The sequence below is a fragment of the Puma concolor genome, chromosome C1 (genome assembly GCF_028749965.1).
Source record: "Puma concolor isolate L17-30 chromosome C1, mPumCon1.1.hap2, whole genome shotgun sequence".
NCBI classification, from domain to species: domain Eukaryota; kingdom Metazoa; phylum Chordata; class Mammalia; order Carnivora; family Felidae; genus Puma; species Puma concolor.
In genome coordinates, this window is record NC_141674.1 from 6,272,049 (window position 1) to 6,292,834 (window position 20,786).

Here is a 20,786-nt window from a genome sequence, read left to right on the forward strand (position 1 = left end):
CCCGTTCATGCTCTGTCTCTCTCTGTCCCAAAAAAATAAGTAAACGTTAAAAAAAAAAATTTAAAAAAAAAAAAAATAAATAAATAAATGGGATTCCGAGGCCTTCCAGACGCCCCCCCACCTCCCCACAGCTGCCGTTCAACTATCCTTTTACCTTCTTCCCCCAGGAACCCAGAAACCACCTTCCGGCTTGCCCAGGACGGTTGGCTGTGCTCTACCCAGCAGGCCTTCCGGTTTGGACAATTACAGGCTCACGTGATCTAGAAGCCACCACCCTGAGGTCACCTGTAATAGTTCTGTGTTTGTATTTTCTCCCAAGTAAGAAGTCATGTTCTGCTCCCAAGAAGGACTCTACTTCTGTTCAAGGATACAACATGCCCCCCCTTCCCCTTTTGCCTCAAATGCCCTGCCCAAGGACTTATGAAATGTCCTCAACTCCTGTCCCTTTTTGTCATGACACAAAGCATCCCAACTCTTGCAGGCCTGTACCCCAGTGTAACACTCCATGAACACTCAAGACATGACGAATGGACAGACTCAGAACGTTTTACACACACACACACACACACACACACACACACACATTTCTATGGGTCACTGAGGCCTTTTTATTCTGCAAACAAAACCACTGGGGATCTCGCTGTGGACACCTCGTGATTACAACATACACAGACTCAGCTCCAGACACTTGGTGGGAAGTGAGGTGAGAAAACACTGATCTGGGCCAATCACATGATTATAGAGCTAGGATTTCCAGCAGGGTTCCAGATGGTCAAGCCTGGCTTCTGCAGCGGTTCTAAGGAGCAGTGAGAACATCACAGGAAGGGAGAGGGCATTTGACTAGCAGAGGCTCCGGCTGGGGGCCTCGAGGTGCCCGGGGGACGCCAGAAGCAGAGATCTAAAGAGCCGACTCAGGACCGCAGAGCTCAGGGTGCGTCGCCCGGAGCTTACTTGGCGAGGGGGTTTCTGAAGCTTCTGCCGGCAAACTTGGCCTTGCTACCCAGTTCCTCTTCAATTCTGGGGAAGCAGAGGACAGAGAGGAGGGGGTGAGAAAGAGAAGTGAAATCTCCACCCCCAAGGCCTACGTTTCCCACCCGGGGACCAGGCCCTGGCACTTGCCCAGCCTCCTCGATGCGGTCCTCGGAACTAGCAGGAAGACAGGAGCATCGGGCCCTCCCCGTCCACCGGCTCCCCCAGCAAGCAGGCCACCTGCTGCCCCTCAGCCTTCCCTGCCTTCTCTGCCCCCAGAGTTTCCCAAAGACAGACTAGAAGATAGGTCAACGGGCCCCAGGAATGCTGGGCACGACTGTCATGGCACGACTGTGAACCCTGGGCACTCTCACAGCACGGTGGTTACATCACAAAGTAAGTATAACTGTTATCTCTGAGACGTGTGCTAAGGTATTCATAGGTGAAATCACATGGCTGGAATGTGCTGAAAATTCTCCAGCCAAAAAGGCGAAAGGCAGGCGGACGAGAAGAAGCGTGCGTGAGTACCAACAGCTGCCGTATCTGCGTGGCGGGGAAGGGCGCGTGCTCTGCCAGTCACGTTTTGTTTAAGGAAAGGGTAACGTGGGCAGAACTACGAAAGAGAGATTTCTTTTCCTGCGAGACTAACAAAAGGGACAAAAAAGGAGGCAAGTCTCCACGTTAAGGAGGTTTCCATGGACACGTTATGATAAAAAGGGACCAGATATCCAGAAGCACTGAACAGTGGAAACCTTCCTGTTGCCCTGAATTTCCTTCTTCACTGAGCCCCGGTTTCCCGTCCACAAAACACGGCTGCTGAACTACATAGCCGCTGGGGATCTCTCTTAGCTCTAACGGCCTTGTGATTGTCTGAAGGGGGAGCCTGTTCCCTCCTCCACCAGAAGGTGGCAGCACGGGACCGGCTCCAGCCTTGGGGCCAAGGGGCAAGGTTCTCCGCCCAAGTCACCCACGATCTGACACGGGGCCCCCCGCCCCGCATCTACACGCGCCCCGCAGAGCCAAGAGCTCCCAGTGCCCCCGGGCTTCCTCTTTACCTGAGGATCTGGTTGTACTTGGCCAGGCGCTCAGAACGGCAAGGTGCACCTGTCTTGATCTAGAAAGGGAAAGGAAAGGTCACGTGTGCTTGCCGTGCACTCTCAATCTTCGTGGGCGTTCTGGGCGGGATTTCTGACCCTAGGAACCAGGGGATGAAGGGGCATCCGGGACCCCGTCCGCCTCCCCCCTTCCTGCTTGTGCTCGGGCAGCTGAGGTCAGAGAAGCTCTTTACCTGCCCAGTGCAAAGTCCCACCACCAGGTCAGCGATGAAGGTATCCTCGGTCTCCCCGGAGCGATGCGACACCATGACGCCCCACCCGTTGGACTGGGCCAGCTTGCACCTGAAGTCAGGAAACAACCCAGATGGTTGTGATGGCGGGACTCCACTTCCAGGGCACAGCAGCCCCTCCTGAAGCCAGGGGCTCGCCGCCCCTGGTAGGAGACCGTGGGAGGGGTCGGAGCCAGGAGCTGCCACCAAGCTCTCAACTCCTGGGGATGACGAGAACCCCCACCTTTCTCTCCAGTCACAGAGGACTGAAGGACCTCCTGAGGACCTTCTCAGCCCTCTAGGTCACGTTTACAAAATAGGGTCTAGCCTCCTTGAGGGGACAGACCTGTTCTCCTGACCGCGCCTGTGACTGATATTCTCCATGTAAAACGAAGTCACGAGCCTGGAGCCACAAAGGGGTCAGGCCCGGGCCACAGCGGCCCGACACCCGAGCCCCCTGGTGCCACGGCTCATCCAGAAGCCACCCGGGACGCCCACTGGAAGCCCATTATAGTTCTAGCCGGGAGCTCTGGCTGAGACTCTGTGCCTCGCTCCATGACAGCTGACCCCCCCCAGGAACACTCACGCCTGGAGGGACTCGGTCACGGAGCCGATCTGGTTCACTTTGAGCAGGAGGCAGTTGCACGACCTCTCATTCACGGCCTTGGAGATCCGCTTCGGGTTGGTCACGGTGAGATCATCCCCCACCACCTGGATGCCGGCGCTGGCAGTGAACTTCTGCCAAGCTTCCCAGTCATCCTGGTCGAAGGGATCTTCGATGGACACCACTAGGGAAGCGAGAGCCAGGTTTTGCCGGTGAGACCCCAGTGCTGAAGGGCAACCGAGCCTCCTTCCCCTCCCGGCTCGCTGCTTGCCTGGCCTCACCCCTCTCCCGTGCGGGACAGGACCGGCTCCCCGACCCAGCCCTGGAGACACTCTGCCTACCCACCGACTCCTGTGACGGGCAAGTCAGCTGTAGTCCCGGGACCCCAGAGCTGCTAAGTGGGACACTTCCCTGCCCAGGGTGGCTTGAGTTTAGTGCCATCGAGCATAGAGCGGTGGGTTCAGGAAGCCAAGGGCTGGGCTGGTCTTGGCTCCACCCTGGGCACATTTTTTAGCTTTGAGTTCACGCACGGACTTCCTGGTCTGATTCGTGCTCCAACATTTGCTGACCGCCCTTGGGCACATCACTGACCCGGCTCTGTGCCTCAGTTTCCCTCCCGCGTGAACCGGCATTAACGGTGCCCGGAGGAGCGCCGGCTCGCAGTGGGCGGAAAACACTGCAGGTCGGGTTTTCAAGCCTCGCTCCCACCTGTGCAAGGGAGCCAGGACCGCATCTGCTCAGGTGGCTGTGGTGACGGGCAGAAGCCCCGACACTTTGCAAACAACCTAGCACACGTCACTGCCTGGCTGGCATCCTGGACCCACCTCCCGACTCGCCTGCTGCACCGGCACCTCGGTGAAGCCCTCCCCCAGGGAGGTGGGGGCGCGGGTGCCCCACGCACTTTCCCGGGCGCACCGCCACCAGCCGGCAGAGCGCTGCAGGCAGTGGCCGGAGAAGGGGCCGCCCCGAGGACTCACCTGGGTAGTCCCTGATGAAGGACTTGTACAGGTTGGCCAGCTCGTCGGGTGTGATGTACCTGCTGGGGTCATCGGGAGACTTGAAGTCCAGGTCATACTTCCCCGACCTGAAGAACTCAGAAGCGGCCACGTCCATGCCGATGACGACCTTGTCGGTGTAGCCGGCTTTCCCGATGGCGTTCTTCAGCAGCTCCAGAGCTGGGAAGAGAGGGTGGCGACAAGATCGGAAGCCAGGCAGGTGGAGCGAAAACTTCCCTGTGACCCCTGCCAAATGGGCACCCTAACAGGAAGACCACGAGATGCTCTGGCCCCAGCCCTCCGTTTCAGTGATTCCAAGTTAACTTTTTTCTGCTTTGGAGCAAGAAACCGTCGGTCAGGGCCCCGGCAGATAACCGAGTGAGAAATTCAGTCTCCACTCTACGAGGCGTTCTCACGGACAGATGCTCCCAAATTTAGCACCCAGGAATAGCTGTGCTGGCCAAGACGCAGTTACAGTGCCCGGCTGAGATCCGCCGTCCCAAGGAATGGGTTCTCAACAGTGCCGAAAGGCTGGGATCCAAGAGGGAGCCCAGTGGACCAAGGGCCCGGGACGGCGAGGGTGACCCCAGCCCAGGCTCTGCTCTGCCTCACGTGGCAGTGCTGCCTGGACGGAAGCGGACAGAGACATTCGGCGCCTGTCCCACACCACACGTCGCCAAACTACCACGTTAAACCGTGAGAGGATCATTTTTTATAGGTCCGAATGGCTGAACGTTAGCATTTCGTATAACTGACCCAAAGGGCAGGATGGCCACTCTTTTCTTTCGCTAGCTGCCGCTGAGGGGGACAAAACGTGGCTGAACCCCCCTTCCCTCCTAAAACCAAAAGCTCAGTCTTGTCCCGAGACTCTCTGCGCCCTAGTCAACGCTTACACTTAACTCTGTGCCTAAGGACTCAAGGCCAAACGACGCCGCGTGAGGCTCCCGTGGCGGAATGAGCCGAGGCGGCCGCTGGTCCCGGCGTGGGGCAGACAGCAGCCCGAACACGGAGCGGACTTCAAACCTCTGCCATCGCGACGTGGCCAAGGATGGCAGGAGTAAGCTGTACAGTGAGCCCGTGCCCCACCGCCGAGCCTGCTTCAGACTAACCGGGCTGCTCAGAAGTCAAATTAGTAAGGAAATTCCTGGTTACTTTACAAAATCAAGGCCCGGCTCCCACCCCCTTCCCGGAACTCCGCTCGCAGGCGAATGAAAGGTGGAAAGAGCAACGGCCTCGAGCGGCAGGTGCGGGCAGGTGCTGTGCGCCCGGGGACCCCTCTAGGGCCCGTACCTTCTTTGTTCTCCAGGATGTTAGGGGCAAAGCCGCCTTCATCCCCCACGTTGGTGGCGTCTTTTCCGTATTTCTCCTTGATGACGTTCTTCAGGTTGTGGTAAACCTCCGCACCGATGCGCATAGCTTCCCTGAAGTTGGCGGCACCAACGGGGAGGATCATGAACTCTTGCATGGCCAGCTTGTTGCCGGCGTGAGAACCGCCATTGATGACGTTGAAAGCCTGGGGAGAGACAGGCAGATGCGGCATCCGGCCCAGACAATCCCAGCAAGCAGCCCCCTCGCGGCCAGGAGATGCTCACCAGGTCTCCCCTGACGCCTCAGGAACCGCCACCAGGCGCACCTGCGGTCCCGGACTGGCTGCTACCTCAGCGAACACCCCCGACCCAACAAGGCCAGTGGGATTTTCATCCCCCCGTCGGCAAGGAGGGACGTGGAGTACGGGGGGGTGGAGTCCCCAGCTCAGGGTCACTCTTAGCAAAGGGCAGGTGTTCGCAGTGGAGACCTCCAGAGCTGGCCTGTACCCACGGAGCTGGGACAGTCACATGTGGATGAGATCGAGTGGTGGGAGGCCCCAGGCCCCCACCGGCAAGGACTCCCGGCTCCTCACTTGGGAAGTTCAAAGCCACTCACCGGAACCGGCAGGATGACTTCAGCATTGCCAGCCAGGTCGGCAATGTGCCGGTACAGAGGCACCCCCTTCTCAACGGCCCCCGCCTTGCAGACTGCCAGAGACACTCCCAGGATGGCGTTTGCACCAAATTTAGCTGGAACAGAAGAGTTCAATTAAGCAGTTTCTTTTTTTTTTTTTAATTTTTTTTTTTCAACGTTTTTTATTTATTTTTGGGACAGAGAGAGAGACAGAGCATGAACGGGGGAGGGGCAGAGAGAGAGGGAGACACAGAATCGGAAACAGGCTCCAGGCTCCGAGCCATCAGCCCAGAGCCTGACGCGGGGCTCGAACTCACGGACCGCGAGATCGTGACCTGGCTGAAGTCGGACGCTTAACCGACTGCGCCACCCAGGCGCCCCAATTAAGCAGTTTCTTACCCGTAACCCTTAACCCTTCTCCTGCCAGCCTTCTGGCCCGCACTCTGACACGGGAGCGCGCCCAGCCTGGATCCAGAACCATTCCTCTCTACTGCACCTACTTCCGGCGTCCGACCCAGGAACATGGCGGCACGCCGTGTGGATTCATCTGCTTTCTCCCCAGAAGAGAAAGCCCTTTCTCTGGTCTATGGAATTCTGGCAAATTCCACAAACTGCCTCAATCACCGTAAAGCAGAAGCCTCTTTGAAGTAACCCCACGCACAAGCTGTCACCTGGTATTTCTCCTAATATCTACAAACGTGTTTGGTTTTTTAGGTAGGCCTCATGCCCAGTGCAGAGCCTAACGTAGGGCTTGAACTCACGACCCTGAGATCAAGCATTCGATGCTTAACTGACTAAGCCACCCAGACACCCCCAGAACAGGTTTTATTATGGTGAGCTGATGGGCTCTGCAGAGCCCGCGGACGATCACGCCGCACAGTCCTTGGTCACACACGGTGACCCTCAGAGGGTCGGAAGGTCTTTGGGAGGCCGGCCGACTCCACCCCCGTCACTCACATTTATTTTCTGTCCCGTCCATCTCGATCATCAGTTTGTCAATCTTCTCCTGCTCCACAACGCTCAGTTTCTGTGGGGAGAAGGGAGGGTCAGCCGCTTGGGGGAGCGTGGTCACTCCCCTCCCCGGAACCCAGACAACTTTGGAACTGTGCCAATCCTGAACCAGTTCTATGCTATGCATTTGTATGGGAGGCAAAAAAAGGGGGGGGGGGGGCGGCAGGAAACAAGAGAACCTGGGAGTCACAAAACCGCCTTTTGCTTGGTTTCGCATTCTCAGACGTTTCTCCAAGCACTAGGGAGCCAACGATCAACTGCCCGAGATGCGGACCTGGCGTCACAGAGGTTAGTCTACCTGGGGAGTCCGAAATTACATCCTGTGTAAGGCAGAGAGCTGCCTGGACCGTGCTAAGTAGTGCAATTTTTTTGGGCAATAAATAACAGAACTCTGTTCATGCCAACGAGCTGTGGTCCTTGAAGGTTAAGTGACAGGACCACCCCTCTTGGGTACCCTCAGTGACAGCAAACTTCACGTTCTCGAGGGAGATAGGACTTTTGCAAGTAGGTAGTCCAATCATTCAGCAAAATGCTTGATGACTGATCAAAATGAGTGTTTCCAGTATAAAGGAATAAAACTGGGGTCTCTTTTTTTTTTTTAATGTTTATTATCAAGAGAAAGACAGAACATGAGCAGGGGAGGGGCGGAGAGAGAGGGAGACACAGAATCCGAAGCAGGCTCCGGGCTCTGAGCAGTCAGCACAGAGCCCGACGCGGGGCTTGAACTCACGGACCGCGAGACCATGACCTGAGCCAAAGTCGGATGCCCAACAAACTGAACCACCCAGGTGCCCCAAAACTGGTGTCTTAAAGGGACACCTGGCTGACTCAGCCCACAGAGCATGCAACTCTGGATCTCGAGGTTGTGGATGTGAACCCCACACTGGGTACAGAGATTACTTCAAACAAAAAAGCAAAAAAAAAAAAAAAAAAAAAACCAAAAAAAACCACCCCAAAGCACTGGTGTCCTAAAACCTGGCTTAAAACAATTTACTAAAAGGTAGCATTACTTTAAAAACTTCATAATTAATAAAAATATATGATTTTATTTATAAAGTGCTTTGTATACAAACTAAAATACGAAAGGAAAACCACGTATTACTTCATCATGCCACGTCAATAACTTGGTATCTTTTGCTGTTTTCACAAAGCACGTTTGGCCAAAGTCAGCCGTCAGCCACGCAAGACGGCTCCAGGTAGACCCTCGCCAGGAAGAGCGTGAAGACGGCTTCCTTTCCCCAGAGGGAAGAGAGATGCCCAGGAAAGCCCTTCTCACTGCGTTAGTCACACCAGGTAAGGGCACCCGGGCACAAAGAACGAAGGGGTGCGTGGAGGTGCCCGGGAGACCGGGTCGGAGCACGTGAGCCGGCAGAGCAGCCACGAGAAACCGCCTGGGGACCCATCACCGAGGCCCGCGAAGGCCAGGCCGAGGTAAGCCAGCCGGGGACAAACAACAGAGGGGCCTGTGCGCCCCTGGGAACAGGAGGAGTTCAAGGAGGGGAGGCACACACCCAGGAGGCACGGACGGGCCGCTGCAGTTGGCTCCAGGCCTGAGGCGGCTTCCCCAGCCAGGGGCTTTTAAATCCTTCTTGCCCTCGCCAGTGCCCCGGGAGTTGGGGCGGGGTGGGGCGGGGCCGAGGCAGGAGTGGGTTGGGCTGGTGGGTCCCCTCCTTACTTCACCCTACTTTTATGATACACTGAGGTTCCAAGTTAAATTTTATTCAACCAGAGCTCTGTTGTTTAAAAAAAAAAAAAAAAAGCCAGGGGCGCCTGGGTGGCGCAGTCGGTTAAGCGTCCGACTTCAGCCAGGTCACGATCTCGCGGTCCGGGAGTTCGAGCCCCGCGTCGGGCTCTGGGCTGATGGCTCAGAGCCCGGAGCCTGTTTCCGATTCTGTGTCTCCCTCTCTCTCTGCCCCTCCCCCGTTCATGCTTTGTCTCTCTCTGTCCCAAAAATAAATAAAAACGTTGAAAAAAAAAAATTAAAAAAAAAAAAAGCCAGTAAAAATAAAGTAAATAATTCCACGGTTCGTGAAAAATGGTCGGTCACCGTGGATACTCTGCTCAACACCCAAGAGCCGCTCTTAAAATCTGGATCCTAACTTCCCAAAGGTCAAGATAGTTGGAGGGAAAAATCATGAGACGGTCTCCCGTCGCTCTGATCCAATTCCATGCGCTGTTAGGTGTGGACGCAGGCAGGGGGTGGATTAGTAAAGGTGAGGTCATTCTCATGCAGGACAGGGAATCCAACTGGCTCCTTTAGCTCTCAGAATAAGCTCTTCCATAACCAGGAAAGCCCACTGGCCTGGGAGACGCTCTGATGGCATTAATACATTAGTTATCAGGAGGCAGGTCCTACCTTGCTAATCAGGGCAGGTGCAATAGTTTTATTGATGTGCTCAACAGCCTTTGAGACACCTAGAAGGAACAATCAAATCAAATTACCGGCATTAATGAAAAACAGGCGTGAGCAGCACTGAGCGAACCACCAAGGATATTAACCCAGATATTCAGAAGCCCGCCCAGAGACCTTAAACGGGACCGCTTTCAAATCCCCATTTCTGTCCCCCCAAGATTGGGGTATTTTCTGGCCCAGTCTGAGTGCTCTTACCTAGGACCCCCAAGGATTAGAGCCACACACAGAGCAACCATCTCAGAATGTCTGAAGGGAAGTTAGTTGGAAGACCATGCACTGGGAACCAGCCGCAGACACTAAAGGATGCCCCGTGTATTACCTGTGTGCACAAGGCTGGTGCCAGGAACTCATTAATATACTTAACGGGTCTGGAGACACCTGACCAGCAGAGATTGACAGAGAAGGAAAAAAGACAGACTCAGAAGAGAACAGGCTGTGAAGGACAGGGAATGAGAGAAAAGAGAGGAGACAGGAAGGCAGGAAGAGTCCTCGGGACCACGGGTTCACCCTCATTACAGTCGAGGTGCTGCAAGGCCTGCTTGGGACCAGTATCCGCCTGAGCCGGGAGCAGCGGGAACCCGTGGGAGATAATCCCCGGAGCACTGGCTGCGGACTTCCCTAGCTCACTTCATCACCACCCCTCCCCTGCAGTCTTTTCAGACCTTTTCCCGAATCGCCCTTCTCTGAAAATTTAATGCCACGGATATGCTATACTCCCATTTATATACTGTGGCCCTTTGGAGGACCATAAAACAAAGTAATATTGTAGGATTTTTTTTTTCTTTTTTTAATTTTTTTGCCTCCCCCAAGAACCAATTCCTACCCCTGGGGCGATACTGCTCTGTTGAGAAGGCATGGTCTAGGCCCCAGCTGCTGTTCTGTGATTTGGCCACACAGATTCTGTCTACGGTAAGGCGAACACTGCAAGACAGTAACAGGCCGATCTGTGCACAGCCCAGCAGAGGCTGGCTTTGCCAGGTCCGTGAATCCCCCAACAGAAAGATCAAGCTGCCAGGACTGGTCTGTAGGTGAGCCATTAGCCAGGCCTTCCACACACTCTACTGAGACCAGCCCCCTGGAGAGGGGTGATGGTCTGGAAGGCCCGCGGAGCCCTCCTGGGAACATGGCAAGGCTCTTGCGCTACAGTTCCCTAAGCAGGAATTTTCCAGATTGGACCAAGTGCAGTACAAATGAGCATAAAACTCTTGCCCCTGAGCTCACAGGTTTAGGGAGGCTGGAATCAACATGCCAACCCTCCCAGCTCCCCCAGGCACAGAGTACACGCTCACCATCAACACCATGGGCCACATCAGGGTGTGCCATCCTCAAATACAAGGCACGTGGAGAGTGGGGAGGCTGTGACAGGCCGGGAGCAGGGGCTGGAGGCGTGGACGAGGCACGCAGCCACGCTCCAGAGGCAGGCAGGGGTTCTTACCTTTGCCCATGTAGCGTGTCTTGTCATTGTCGCGGAGCTCGAGGGCCTCGTAGATACCAGTTGAGGCACCACTGGGCACAGCGGCTCTGAAGAGACCTGGACGTTGAGGGAGGGAGAAATCGTGACCGAGAGACACAGTCCCAGCCCTTGCGGAGTCCCACCCACTCACAGATGGCAGCCGTCGGGAAACACGTCCTTCCACCACCTGGGGGACTCAGATGGTCGGTCTCTCCTGCCCTTCACGTGGGGACCATTCTCCAACGCGGACCCTATGGCAAAGCTGGTGAATCTCTCTAGTTTCAAGAAAAAGTTTTCAAGCAGAGCTTCTCAGATGTTCCGGTGCGCAAACGATCACCTGGTAACCTTGTTAAGATGCAGGTTCCGAAACGGGAGGCCGAAGACTCTGCGCCTGTATCTCTAACAAGCGCCCCGTTCGTGTCCTGCAGCTGGTCTGTGACCACCCCCCGGTGGCACCGCCCCACAGAAATTCGATGCAAGCCACTTATGAGGTTTAAGATCTTCTAGTAGCTACACTGAAGTCGGAAAGTAAAACCAAGGGGCGCCTGGGTGGCTTAGTTGGTTAAGCATCTGATTCGGCTGGGGTCATGATCTCACGGTTCGTGAGTTCGAGCCCCGCGTTGGGCTGATAGTGTGACACCTTCTTGAGATTCATTCTCTCTCTCTCCCCCCCACCTCTAAAAAGAAACAAATAAACTTGTAAAACCAAGAGAAATTAATATATTCTTTAACCCACTGTATCAAAAACATGATCGTTTCCACGCGTAACCAATAAAAACATGCGGAGATATAAAAAATAAGGACAGTACAGGTACAAGCTTGGGAACACTGGAAGGCGATCAAGCACCACGCTATGCCATCCTGGGGACACGGGAACCAGCCGTCTGGCTAGACCTACACTACGGAGCATAAACGTAGCTGATCTTGGAAAAGGACGCTGTTAAGAAAGACACTGCGGGGATCTGGCACTGCAGGCAGACGGGTTCAGGGCAGCAGGAAGTGAAGGGGGCCTCTAGAAACTACTTGAAACCGTAAGGGATTTCCCCACCTGAGATATGAGAAGGCAAAAGAACAAAGGAAAAAAAAATCAAGCAGGCATTTTAAATAAACGGTCCGTAAGTCTGCCTGCGTCACTGCGGTGATGGCGTGTGCAGGACACGTGGTCTCTTGACACGGGCCCTGGCTTTCTAGGTCCCCACCAGGCACTGGACGAGGTGAAGGAGCCACGAAAGCAAGCAAGTGACCCTGATGTAACTACGGACTCTGGGCAACGATGGGCCAAGGCAGGTTCCAATGTTAACAAATGTCCCACTCCGGTGGGGGACGCTGTGCACGTGTGGGGACAGGGGGCCTGTGCTCTCTGTACCTTTTGCTGGATTTTGCTGTGAACTTAAAACTGCTCTTAACAGTAAATAAATAAAAAAACAAAGTGATGAAAGGCTCTTCACAAATCCACTATTTCCTGTCTTTGAAATGCATCGACAGACACACTAGAGAAAACTTTCCGTTCGTTTAAATTTCAAAAAAATATCTGGTCATTTTTAAGTGTTTCAAAGAGAATGCTCCCCCCCTCCCCCCAACAATCTTCTAGTATCTTGAATCCTGTTTTCACTGTTGGTTCAAGTCCGTTAACTTCCAAATGGAAAGTTCCACGCTGTGAGCAAGCCAGTCTTGCCAGCCGCGAGGAAATTCCCAGCACTCTCCTCGAACCCTGGGGTATTTGGCACGAAGCACGTGCTGTGAAGAAACCCTGTGCCGACAGCACCCGCCACAGCAAGGAACCGCGGGCAGGGCAGGAAGGGAAGGGCCGGGGTTTCTACAGACCATGACTCAGCTCTGGGCGGCAGGTCTGTGCGCTCAGCGCCGCTGGGTGATTCTGCCTGAGGCTCCTTTTCCGACCCCACCCAAGGTCCATTCAGAAACCAGCTCAGACATCGCTGGACGGAACACACCAAATTTCCTTAAAGTTAAAAACCGCCAAAAGCTTTTAAGACTCTCCATTTAAGGGGCGCCTGGGTGGCTCAGTCGGCTGACTGTCTGACTCTTGATTTTGGCTCGGGGCATGATCTCAGTTTTGTGAGATCGAGCCCCGCGTCAGGCTCCGCGCTGAGTGCGGAGCCTGCTTGGGATTCTCTCTCCCCTTCTCCCCACTTGCGGGCGCTATGAAAAGAAACATAAAAAAAGAAGCCTCCATTTTTCCCACGTGGGCAAATCCCTCGAGGGAGGACTTACAGCTAGGCAGAAAACAAGAGCCTATGGAATGGCCCAACACCCAAATGTTAAGAGCTGTCCCCAATCCTTGGTCTAAGAGTGATTTCTGGAAACAAAGAGAAGGCTTCACATACACTTGCCCTCCTCTGATCTTTCCTTTTCAACGGAGAAAGCTCCGTCCTACCACATCAGATCGGCCATGCTGGTGACAGCAAGCTAAGAAGCAAACGAGCGATGGGCCCTTTTAAGGACGAGGAATGGTCTTTCTTCTCCTCACTGACCTAGGAACCAGCCTGCTTTCTGTTTTAAATACCAAGAAGCAGCAGGACAAGGACCCCATGTCTGGCAACCCTCCCCACCTCCTCCCAGTCAGGAACCACAACCTACCAGCACATGGGGATCAGACGGAAGGCTTTCACGAGACCCACCTTTTCTTACCTAAGGCTCTGTCGTTTAATTAAAAAAAGAGGGGGGGGGGAGTGTGGTAGCAGAACTGCGGAAAGGAAGGCCCACGTACCTTTGGAGGTATAGAGGTCCACCTCAACGGTGGGATTCCCACGAGAGTCGAAGATCTCTCTGGCATGCACCTTGAGGATAGACATGGTGACTTTCTGTGGGGAAACACAGTTCATATTTTCCATAAACCATCATGCAGTTTTGGGTCGTTCATTTAAAGAATCACTTCTGAGGGTTCCTGGACTAGAAAGAAAGAATTCGTACCGGACGGATATTGAGTGCAAGGCTGACAAGAGTCGGGAAGCCTGCTGGACCCAGCTCTGCAGGGCCTAAAAAACCCCAGCAGCCCAGGGCTTGTCCTCTAAGCAAAGAAAGCCAGAAAATGCGCACCAGGGAGAACCCAAAACTACCGGAAAGATTCATGTGCTGCTGGCATGCGGAACAGCAGAGGAGGAGGCAGTCTGAAACGGGTTATTGTCAACAGTTCCCAACGAGGGCTGGCGTGGGAATGGAAGGACCAAGTAAGGACCAAGGGGACGTGAAGGTCGTGAGCAAACCCACCCAGGGCAAAAAACAAACAAAAAAACCAACAACCCCGATGTGATCCGAGGAGGAAAACCTGATTTGTAGTGGAACAGTGAATAGCTAGGGACATAAGCAGTAAGATGTTCAACTGCTGGACACTGGATGCTCAAAAATTTTGAGGCCAGGAGTGTCCTTGGTCTGTGCGCAATCTTTGCCATTGCCAGTTTCACGCTTCACCGTACTTGGATCTTTACCAAGACCGGATGCACAGTGACATCTAATTAGTATTTCTTTCAACAGGCATTTTACCCATTCAAAAAAACTCACTTAGGAAATATCCTAAGTTGAAAGAATAAAGTTCTAGTTTTGTTTTTTAAAAAAAAATTTTTTTAATTTTCTAAAATAGGCTCCATGTCCATTGTGGGGCCTGAGCTCATCACCCTGAGATTGAGTCACATGCTCTGAGCCAGCCAGCACCCCCCCAACACAGATTCTATCTTTGAATGCTAAGATGCTCCATGGGAAGAGGCCTTCTTTGAAAGCACAAACAAACAAAAGATCTGCCACAAACAGCAAATGCCAGTTCCTCAAAGAAAGCCCTCTCTCACCTTCCCCTCCAGGGGCTCCCAAGGAAGAAATGAACTTCTAGGACTGAAAGAGGCCTAGTGGAATTGGGCGAGTGTTCAGAGCCATTATCTAGCTGGGCTCCTCTCCAGTATCTTGCCTGGAATGTTCTGAAGCAGCAAATGGCATCTTTCTTTTTTATGTTTCAAAATTAGACACTGAAGTCACTGCTGTGGCTTCGCTGTCTAGGTTAACAATGGAGTTTTATTCATTAGCCAACAAAAAAAGGCATATAGTTTTTATTATCTTACAAAAAGGCAAATTCGTTTACACGTATTTTTTAGCTTCATGCTTTTGGTTGAGTCCGAGTTTTGGCAAATTATACCTGTGTATGATTGCCACCACCAGACAAAAGAGTCCCCTCAGGCACTTTGCTGTCAATCTCCCCCCCCCCCCCCCCAGGCTGCCAGCCTCACTTTATAGGTTTTAAATGCGTTTTATTTTTTAAATGTGTATTTATTTTGGGAGAGAGTGGAGGGGCAGAGAGAGGGAGAGACAGATGCACTTTTAAACATATCTTTATTACACTATGTCCTCAGGCAGTTGTAAGATCTCATATTTTGTTTCATGTTAGAGACATTAAGACAAAGTATTCAACTTATTTCAGGGTGTGAAAATAAAATTAAATTTAAATTGGATAGGAAACTATTCCTGCAGTCATTAACGTTCAATAAGCAGAGACAGCAAGGAGGGCTGGTCTCCACAGCTCATCGGCCTGGACCCCGGTCCAGGGGCAGCACGTGTGGACCGGGCGGTCAAGGGCCGACGTGTGTCCTCGGCTGCGAGTCACCGGCGGGCCACACCACCCAGAGGGAAGCCCACATTGTAAGGGGAAAACGAACAGGAAGTTTTCGTAAAAAGACATCCTTTCTATGTCAGATCGGGGGCCGACTGCGAGTGGCCAGGCCGGGCAGCGGGAGCAGCTCCAGCCTGACCTGGGCGAGGTCGCCTGGAGGGCTTTCCCCTTTATGCAACGGTTCTGCCGCAGCCTCCTTAAGAATAAGGACTTTCTGAAGTTCCATTCATTAGTCGCTGCTCCTTCCGTCCCCCAGCCGCCCGACTGCAGGCCGAGGGCCCCGAGCCGGGAGCAGGGGCTGCTGGTGGGGGGAGGGGATCGCAGCTTCCTGGGCATCTCTCCCGTCCCTGCCCCTTCCTCCATTTTAGGAAAGGCCTGGCGCTAATGAGCACCGGAGTTAGGCCCGAATCTTCCCCAAAGCCCTGCACCCTCCACGCGTGCCGCGTCCTACTCCCGAGCTCCCGCAGGTTAGGAGGCCCCATGAGTCCATAATCGCTGGCTAATCAGATCCTGCCCCCGCCCCGGGCAAAGCCCGGCGCCGCGCCCCTGGTCCCGGAGGCCGGCTCGCACGTGCCGACCCGCCCCTTCCACGTCCCCGCCGGACTCAAGGGCAGGACCCCCCAGGCCTGGGCGCCGGCTCGGCAGCCCTGCCCCAAGCCCCTACCTGACCGCCGGATACCGCTGCCCGGGAAAGAAGCAGAGGGTGCCGCAGACACCGAGCGCGAGGATAAGCCGCAAGGTCTCAGCGCGCCGAGTGCTCTAAGCGGGTCTCCGCGCCGCCTGCCCCGACTTCCTGCCCAGCTCCTCGAGGCCCCGCCCACTTCCCCCGCCCCCCGGACCGCCCCCGCCACGGCGCCTCGTCATTGGCCTGGCGTGCCGTCATTCGGGCCCGCACCTCCCTGGAGGGGGCGGGATTGCAGCGGCCGCTGCGGCCCGGAGGGGGAAGCGACTCCCCAGGACGGGGAGCAGAGTGGGGCCGGGGGGACCCCGACTTCCCCATGGCTGTGTAGGGGTGCGGGCCAGCCCCCGTCCCGACGCCCTCCACTCCCGCCCCGCGCTGGGACCTCTGGCCGAGCGGGGTCTGCGGTGCCGGGGCCCCGGGGAGGGGCGGGGTGGGGCGGCCGGCATGAGGGTTCGGGGCTCCGTCACGTACTCCGAGTCCCGCACGCACGCAGCGTCGCTCCGGCGCCGCACGTCCGGCCCACGACCTTGGCGACGACCTGCGCTGCCCTCCCCCCACCCCCTTCCCGGCCTGCCCCGCTCCGCAGCGGGGTGCAGGAGACCGGGTCGGCCTGGAGACGTCGGTGGCCTCCACCCTGCTCCTAGGCCGGGTTTGCTGCGCGGCCTCGGGGCCCGGTGTTGGGGGCCACGTGTGCCCGCCCGCGGTTGCGTGCTGCGCGCCTGGCCGCCCGCCTGCCGCGGTGACCCGGTCGTTTTGTTCTTGTGCGTCGGTCAAAGGGTATCAGGCGACGTGGCCGAAAGGAAGTTAACTTCCCCACAGTTGGAGCTGATGCCTTTTGAGCACTTCCTACGTGCTAGGCACTTCTCCACGTGCGTCCCCTATGGTCCTTCGGCCTTTAGCTCTTAATGTTGCATCTGCAAAGAAGACTTCGTGTTCCTCCCTTTCTCACCCGATACCTGTGAACCATAGGCGTTATGATTTGGGACTGGAATTTCACACAGACCCGGGGGGAGTTCTCAAAGCTCAAAGCAGGCGGTATTCCACGGTAGTCTGGCAAATGAAAAACAGGAAAGTGTGGGTGCTGCGATTTCACCTTTCTGATCCAGAAAGAACTGCTACCCATTTAGAATCGGCCCCGTAGCACATTCCCCTCGTCCAAGGAAGAGCTAAGGCAATTACTTCATTTTCTGTTATCGTTAAATTTGTATTTGTCAGCCGCCTTCTTGGTCTGTAAATCTGAGAGCTAAAATGTCACGTATCTCTTTTCTGCATTGCCTTGCAGGTAGAGACTCAAATGTGTGTTCGAATTTAATATTTCTTTTGGCCAGTTGCAAAACCCTCTTTTCTTCCTTCACTCCTAACATTTTTATCCCCTGAGCTACTGGCTTAGGTTTCCAAGGCACTGGTGCACAGTATTGTGTTTCCCATTGGCTAAGCAAGAATTTTAGGATTAAATTCAGCTTAAAAAAACAAGGAAATTGCAAAATGTTTCCTAAAGAATTATGTGAATTCTGCAAGCGGAGTTTGTGATTTCACCAATACACTGGATGTTTCAGACTGCTTAAAACCTAGATCCGGGCCCCATGACTCAGCAGCTAAATCAACAGCCAACAACTACTCAGCATTTATAACTACGGAAATCAGACTCATAGAGCTCATATTCAGAGCAATTCTAAGGCGTGGCCCTGAAAGGGCTCCAAAACAATCTCTCTTATTTTACATTAACATGGTTAGAGCGATAAAGATAGAAAGACAAGGCTCTCTGGCCAGACCCAATGAATCTAGCAGGAAATCAAATGCAGAACCTGATCTCAGCTGCTGTTGCAAGATTTTTAGAGGCCACAGCATAGCGTTCTGAGCCAGCACCTCGACCTCAAATTGCAGCTCAAATGTTAATGATTGGTAGAGATGCCCTCCCATCTTTCCCCAGATCCACAGGCTGCCAAACGCCCTCCCGGTCTCCACAGCTCCTGAGGCTTTGTTAGCAGGCGGGGCTCACGTTTGCCTCCGGTCCAGTGCAGGAGCATTTACTTTGTTACGGGCATTTAGTTATTACTGATCACTGACCGAATGCTTGTTGAGCGATTTCTGCGGCGCCGTATCAAAAGCACTCACCTTCCTGGTGGGCGGGGAGGGGATAAGAGCATCCAAGGCTGATACCAGAAGACCACCCTGAAGCACTTCAGATATAGCTCCTGAAAGACATTTGCTGACTGACACCAGGACTGTGGGGAGGTGAATCTTGCAGCAGCCTACGACCCACCTGGGTTACTGATTCCATCTGTGGCACTTATGTGCGCCTCTAGTTGAAAACTGCTGGCCGGCTGCAAAAGTGACCTGCCTTTTTCAGAAGGCGGGTCTGTAGCCAGATAGAAAGTTCAGGGTTGGATAAGGGGCCTGAGGGTGGTAAGCGATCGGAGGAGAACAGAGGACCGGCAGGGGGTCCTGAGTGATTGGCCTCTCCTCCTAACAGACTATGAGGGTTTCATGTTTATTACTAAGTGGTTCACATATATCAAAGAATACATACAGTGTATCTGGTGTAAAGAATAATAAAAGAAAAGAATAACTAACGTTTGTGTACCCATCACCAGCTTAAGCAATGGGACATCTGCGATGCCATTAATGTCCCTGTGTATTCTTCTCTGGCCCCAGACGGGGCAGCATCTTATCCAGTATCCACCAACCTTGTGCTTATTATTCCCTTGCTTCTCTTTACAGTTGTTTAATATTTTTTGGACTTGACATAGATATCATCATACATTGTAGCCTTTTGCTACAATTTTTGGGGGGCTCAGCTTGACGTCTGTAAGCTCCGTCATAGATGGCTCATTTTCAGGGATGTAGTATTCCATTGTGTGAATAACAACACACTTTTTGTTTTTAATCAATGGGTATCTGGGTGGTTTCCTAGTTCTTTTTTTTACTTGTTAGCACCAAAAACGCTGGGATGAACCTTGTTGCAAATGTCTCCTGAGTGCAGGCGCAAGTTTCTCCAAGACGCATGCGTACCTTGGATGTACAACCAGATGTGGCTCACGAATGTGATCATCTTCAACTGTTTTCCAAAGTACCTGTACCTCCAGACACTTCCACCAGCAACGTATATGAGTGCTGACCCAGTTTGAGATGGAAATTCCATTCTTCCCCTGCAATTTTTTTTTCTAGAAATTTGATTGATTCTCAACTCCCCACCCTTTCAAGTCCTTCGCTGAAAGAAATCCACATGTCCTCATCGTACATCGCAGTCAACCCTCTACTTTTGTGGTAGCTTTGAGGGCGTGTCTTAGGGCTTTCTGCTGTCAGCAGCCCTCTCCTTTGCCTTCTTCAGGGGTGACTTCGCAAAATCAGCAGGAGGAAGTAGGGATCGGGCAAGACACGGATTTAGGAAGACGGAGCACACTATGGTTTTTAAACAAAGTCACTGCTAGGAGGGTATTTAGGGGTGCCCAGGTGAGAGGAGGAAGGAGGAGATAGACTCAACTTAAAATATGCACAGGAGGGGCACCTGGGTGGCCCAGTCGGTTGAGCATCCAACTTTTTTTTTTTTAATTTTTTTAACGTTTATTTATTTTTGAGAAAGAGAGAGACAGGGCATGAACAGGGGAGGGTCAGAGAGAGAGGGAGACACAGAATCGGAAGCAGGCTCTAGGCTCTGAGCCGTCAACCCAGAGCCCGACGCGGGGCTCGAACTCACGGACCGCGAGATCGTGACCTGAGCCGAAGTCAGATGCTGAACCGACTGAGCCACCCAGGCGCCCCGAGCATCCCCCTCTTGATGTCAGCTCAGGTCATGGTCTCACGGAGATCCAGCCCCGTATCAGGCTCTGCACTCACAGTGCGGAGCCAGCTTGGGATTCTCTCTGTCTGCCCCTCCTCCGCTTGTTCTCTCTCTCCCTCTCTCTCAGCATAAACAAACATTAAAAACAACAACAACAACCACCGAGGGAAGTTGGGTAAGCAAGGAGCAGGCACCTTTGAGCAGAGTTCCCCTTGGAGGAGCCCGTGAAGGAGAGCACGTGGGGACGTAAGGGGCTCCAGACGGGCAAGAGGAAATCAGCCTGAAGGACAGAGGGAAGGGTCTCTAACTTGGAGCCTTAATTCCTTTGTCTTTGAAATGATGCGATAATCCTAACCTCAGGAGACAGCCTTGAGCTGTAAGAGCCCCAGGTAGAGCTTTCTCATCAGCATGGGAATCATCTCTCAAAGCTGGGACGAAGGCCTGGGAGCTGCCCAGATCTCCAACAGCAGCAGGGACAGGTCTCTAGGGGGCTTTTTGTTTGTTTGTTTGTTTGTTTGTTTGTTTGTTTTTAAATCCCTATCTGTTCCCACTCTTTTTTCCTCTGAGTTCTAAAGGCTGTCACTTAAATGGAGGCCCAGGCAGCTGCAACTCTAGAGGCCGAGAAACCCTGTTGATGTGGCCAACACGGAGGGATCATGCCTGTCAGCTAGGCGGGTGGCATTTCTAGAGGCAAAGGAGTGCAGAACCCTCAGACGGCCCACTCCAAAATGCCCATCACTGCCAAGGAAGGAGAGGCCAGAGGACGCACGCAGTGTGTGAGCTCCGGATGGAAAAGCAGGGGCTGAGTTCTTCAGAGGAGGGTTGGCCCCTTGTGATTCACTGAGAGTAGGCTTTCCGTGGGGCTTCACAAGGACCTCAAGATAACGAGAAACTTCTCCCTCCACCTATCATAGATGGATGTTACTGAGGCCTCATTACCTGCCAGGTACGGCCCACTTACCTGTCAACAAGACCAAGAATGGGTTCCGTGCGATCATCTC

At 53.8% G+C, this 20,786-nt stretch overlaps 1 protein-coding gene across 2 annotated transcripts; it reads right to left on the reverse strand.

Moving 5' to 3' along the window:
* Positions 1 to 584: 584 nt before the first annotated feature.
* On the reverse strand, positions 585 to 16,146 carry ENO1 (enolase 1). 2 transcript variants are annotated; one of them, XM_086715585.1, is made up of 12 exons: positions 15,987 to 16,146; positions 13,439 to 13,532; positions 10,693 to 10,788; positions 9,577 to 9,635; positions 6,791 to 6,860; positions 5,816 to 5,949; positions 5,183 to 5,405; positions 3,875 to 4,072; positions 2,880 to 3,081; positions 2,258 to 2,366; positions 2,025 to 2,083; positions 585 to 1,017 (listed from the first exon to the last, which is right to left on the reverse strand). In XM_086715585.1, the coding sequence occupies exons 2-12, from the start codon at positions 13,521 to 13,523 to the stop codon at positions 948 to 950; spliced, it is 1,305 nt and encodes a 434-aa protein (XP_086571711.1). In that variant the 5' UTR covers positions 13,524 to 13,532; positions 15,987 to 16,146; the 3' UTR covers positions 585 to 947. The 2 variants fall into 2 exon arrangements, with proteins under 2 accessions (XP_086571711.1, XP_025790663.1); XM_025934878.2 differs by lacking the exon at positions 9,577 to 9,635 and adding an exon at positions 9,201 to 9,259 and having other exon boundaries at positions 15,987 to 16,145.
* Positions 16,147 to 20,786: the final 4,640 nt, after the last annotated feature.

What these genes read in the sequence shown, in the direction of transcription:
- ENO1 (XM_086715585.1), bottom strand. Translation starts at nt 13,523, where the DNA reads ATGTCTATCCTCAAGGTGCATGCCAGAGAGATCTTCGACTCTCGTGGG. An exon ending in CATCCTGGAGAACAAAGAAG is followed by an intron (nt 4,073 to 5,182) that starts GTACGGGCCCTA and finishes CTCTCTTCCCAG; the next exon opens with CTCTGGAGCTGCTGAAGAAC. An exon ending in AAGTACAACCAGATCCTCAG is followed by an intron (nt 1,018 to 2,024) that starts GTAAAGAGGAAG and finishes CTGCTTCCCCAG; the next exon opens with AATTGAAGAGGAACTGGGTA.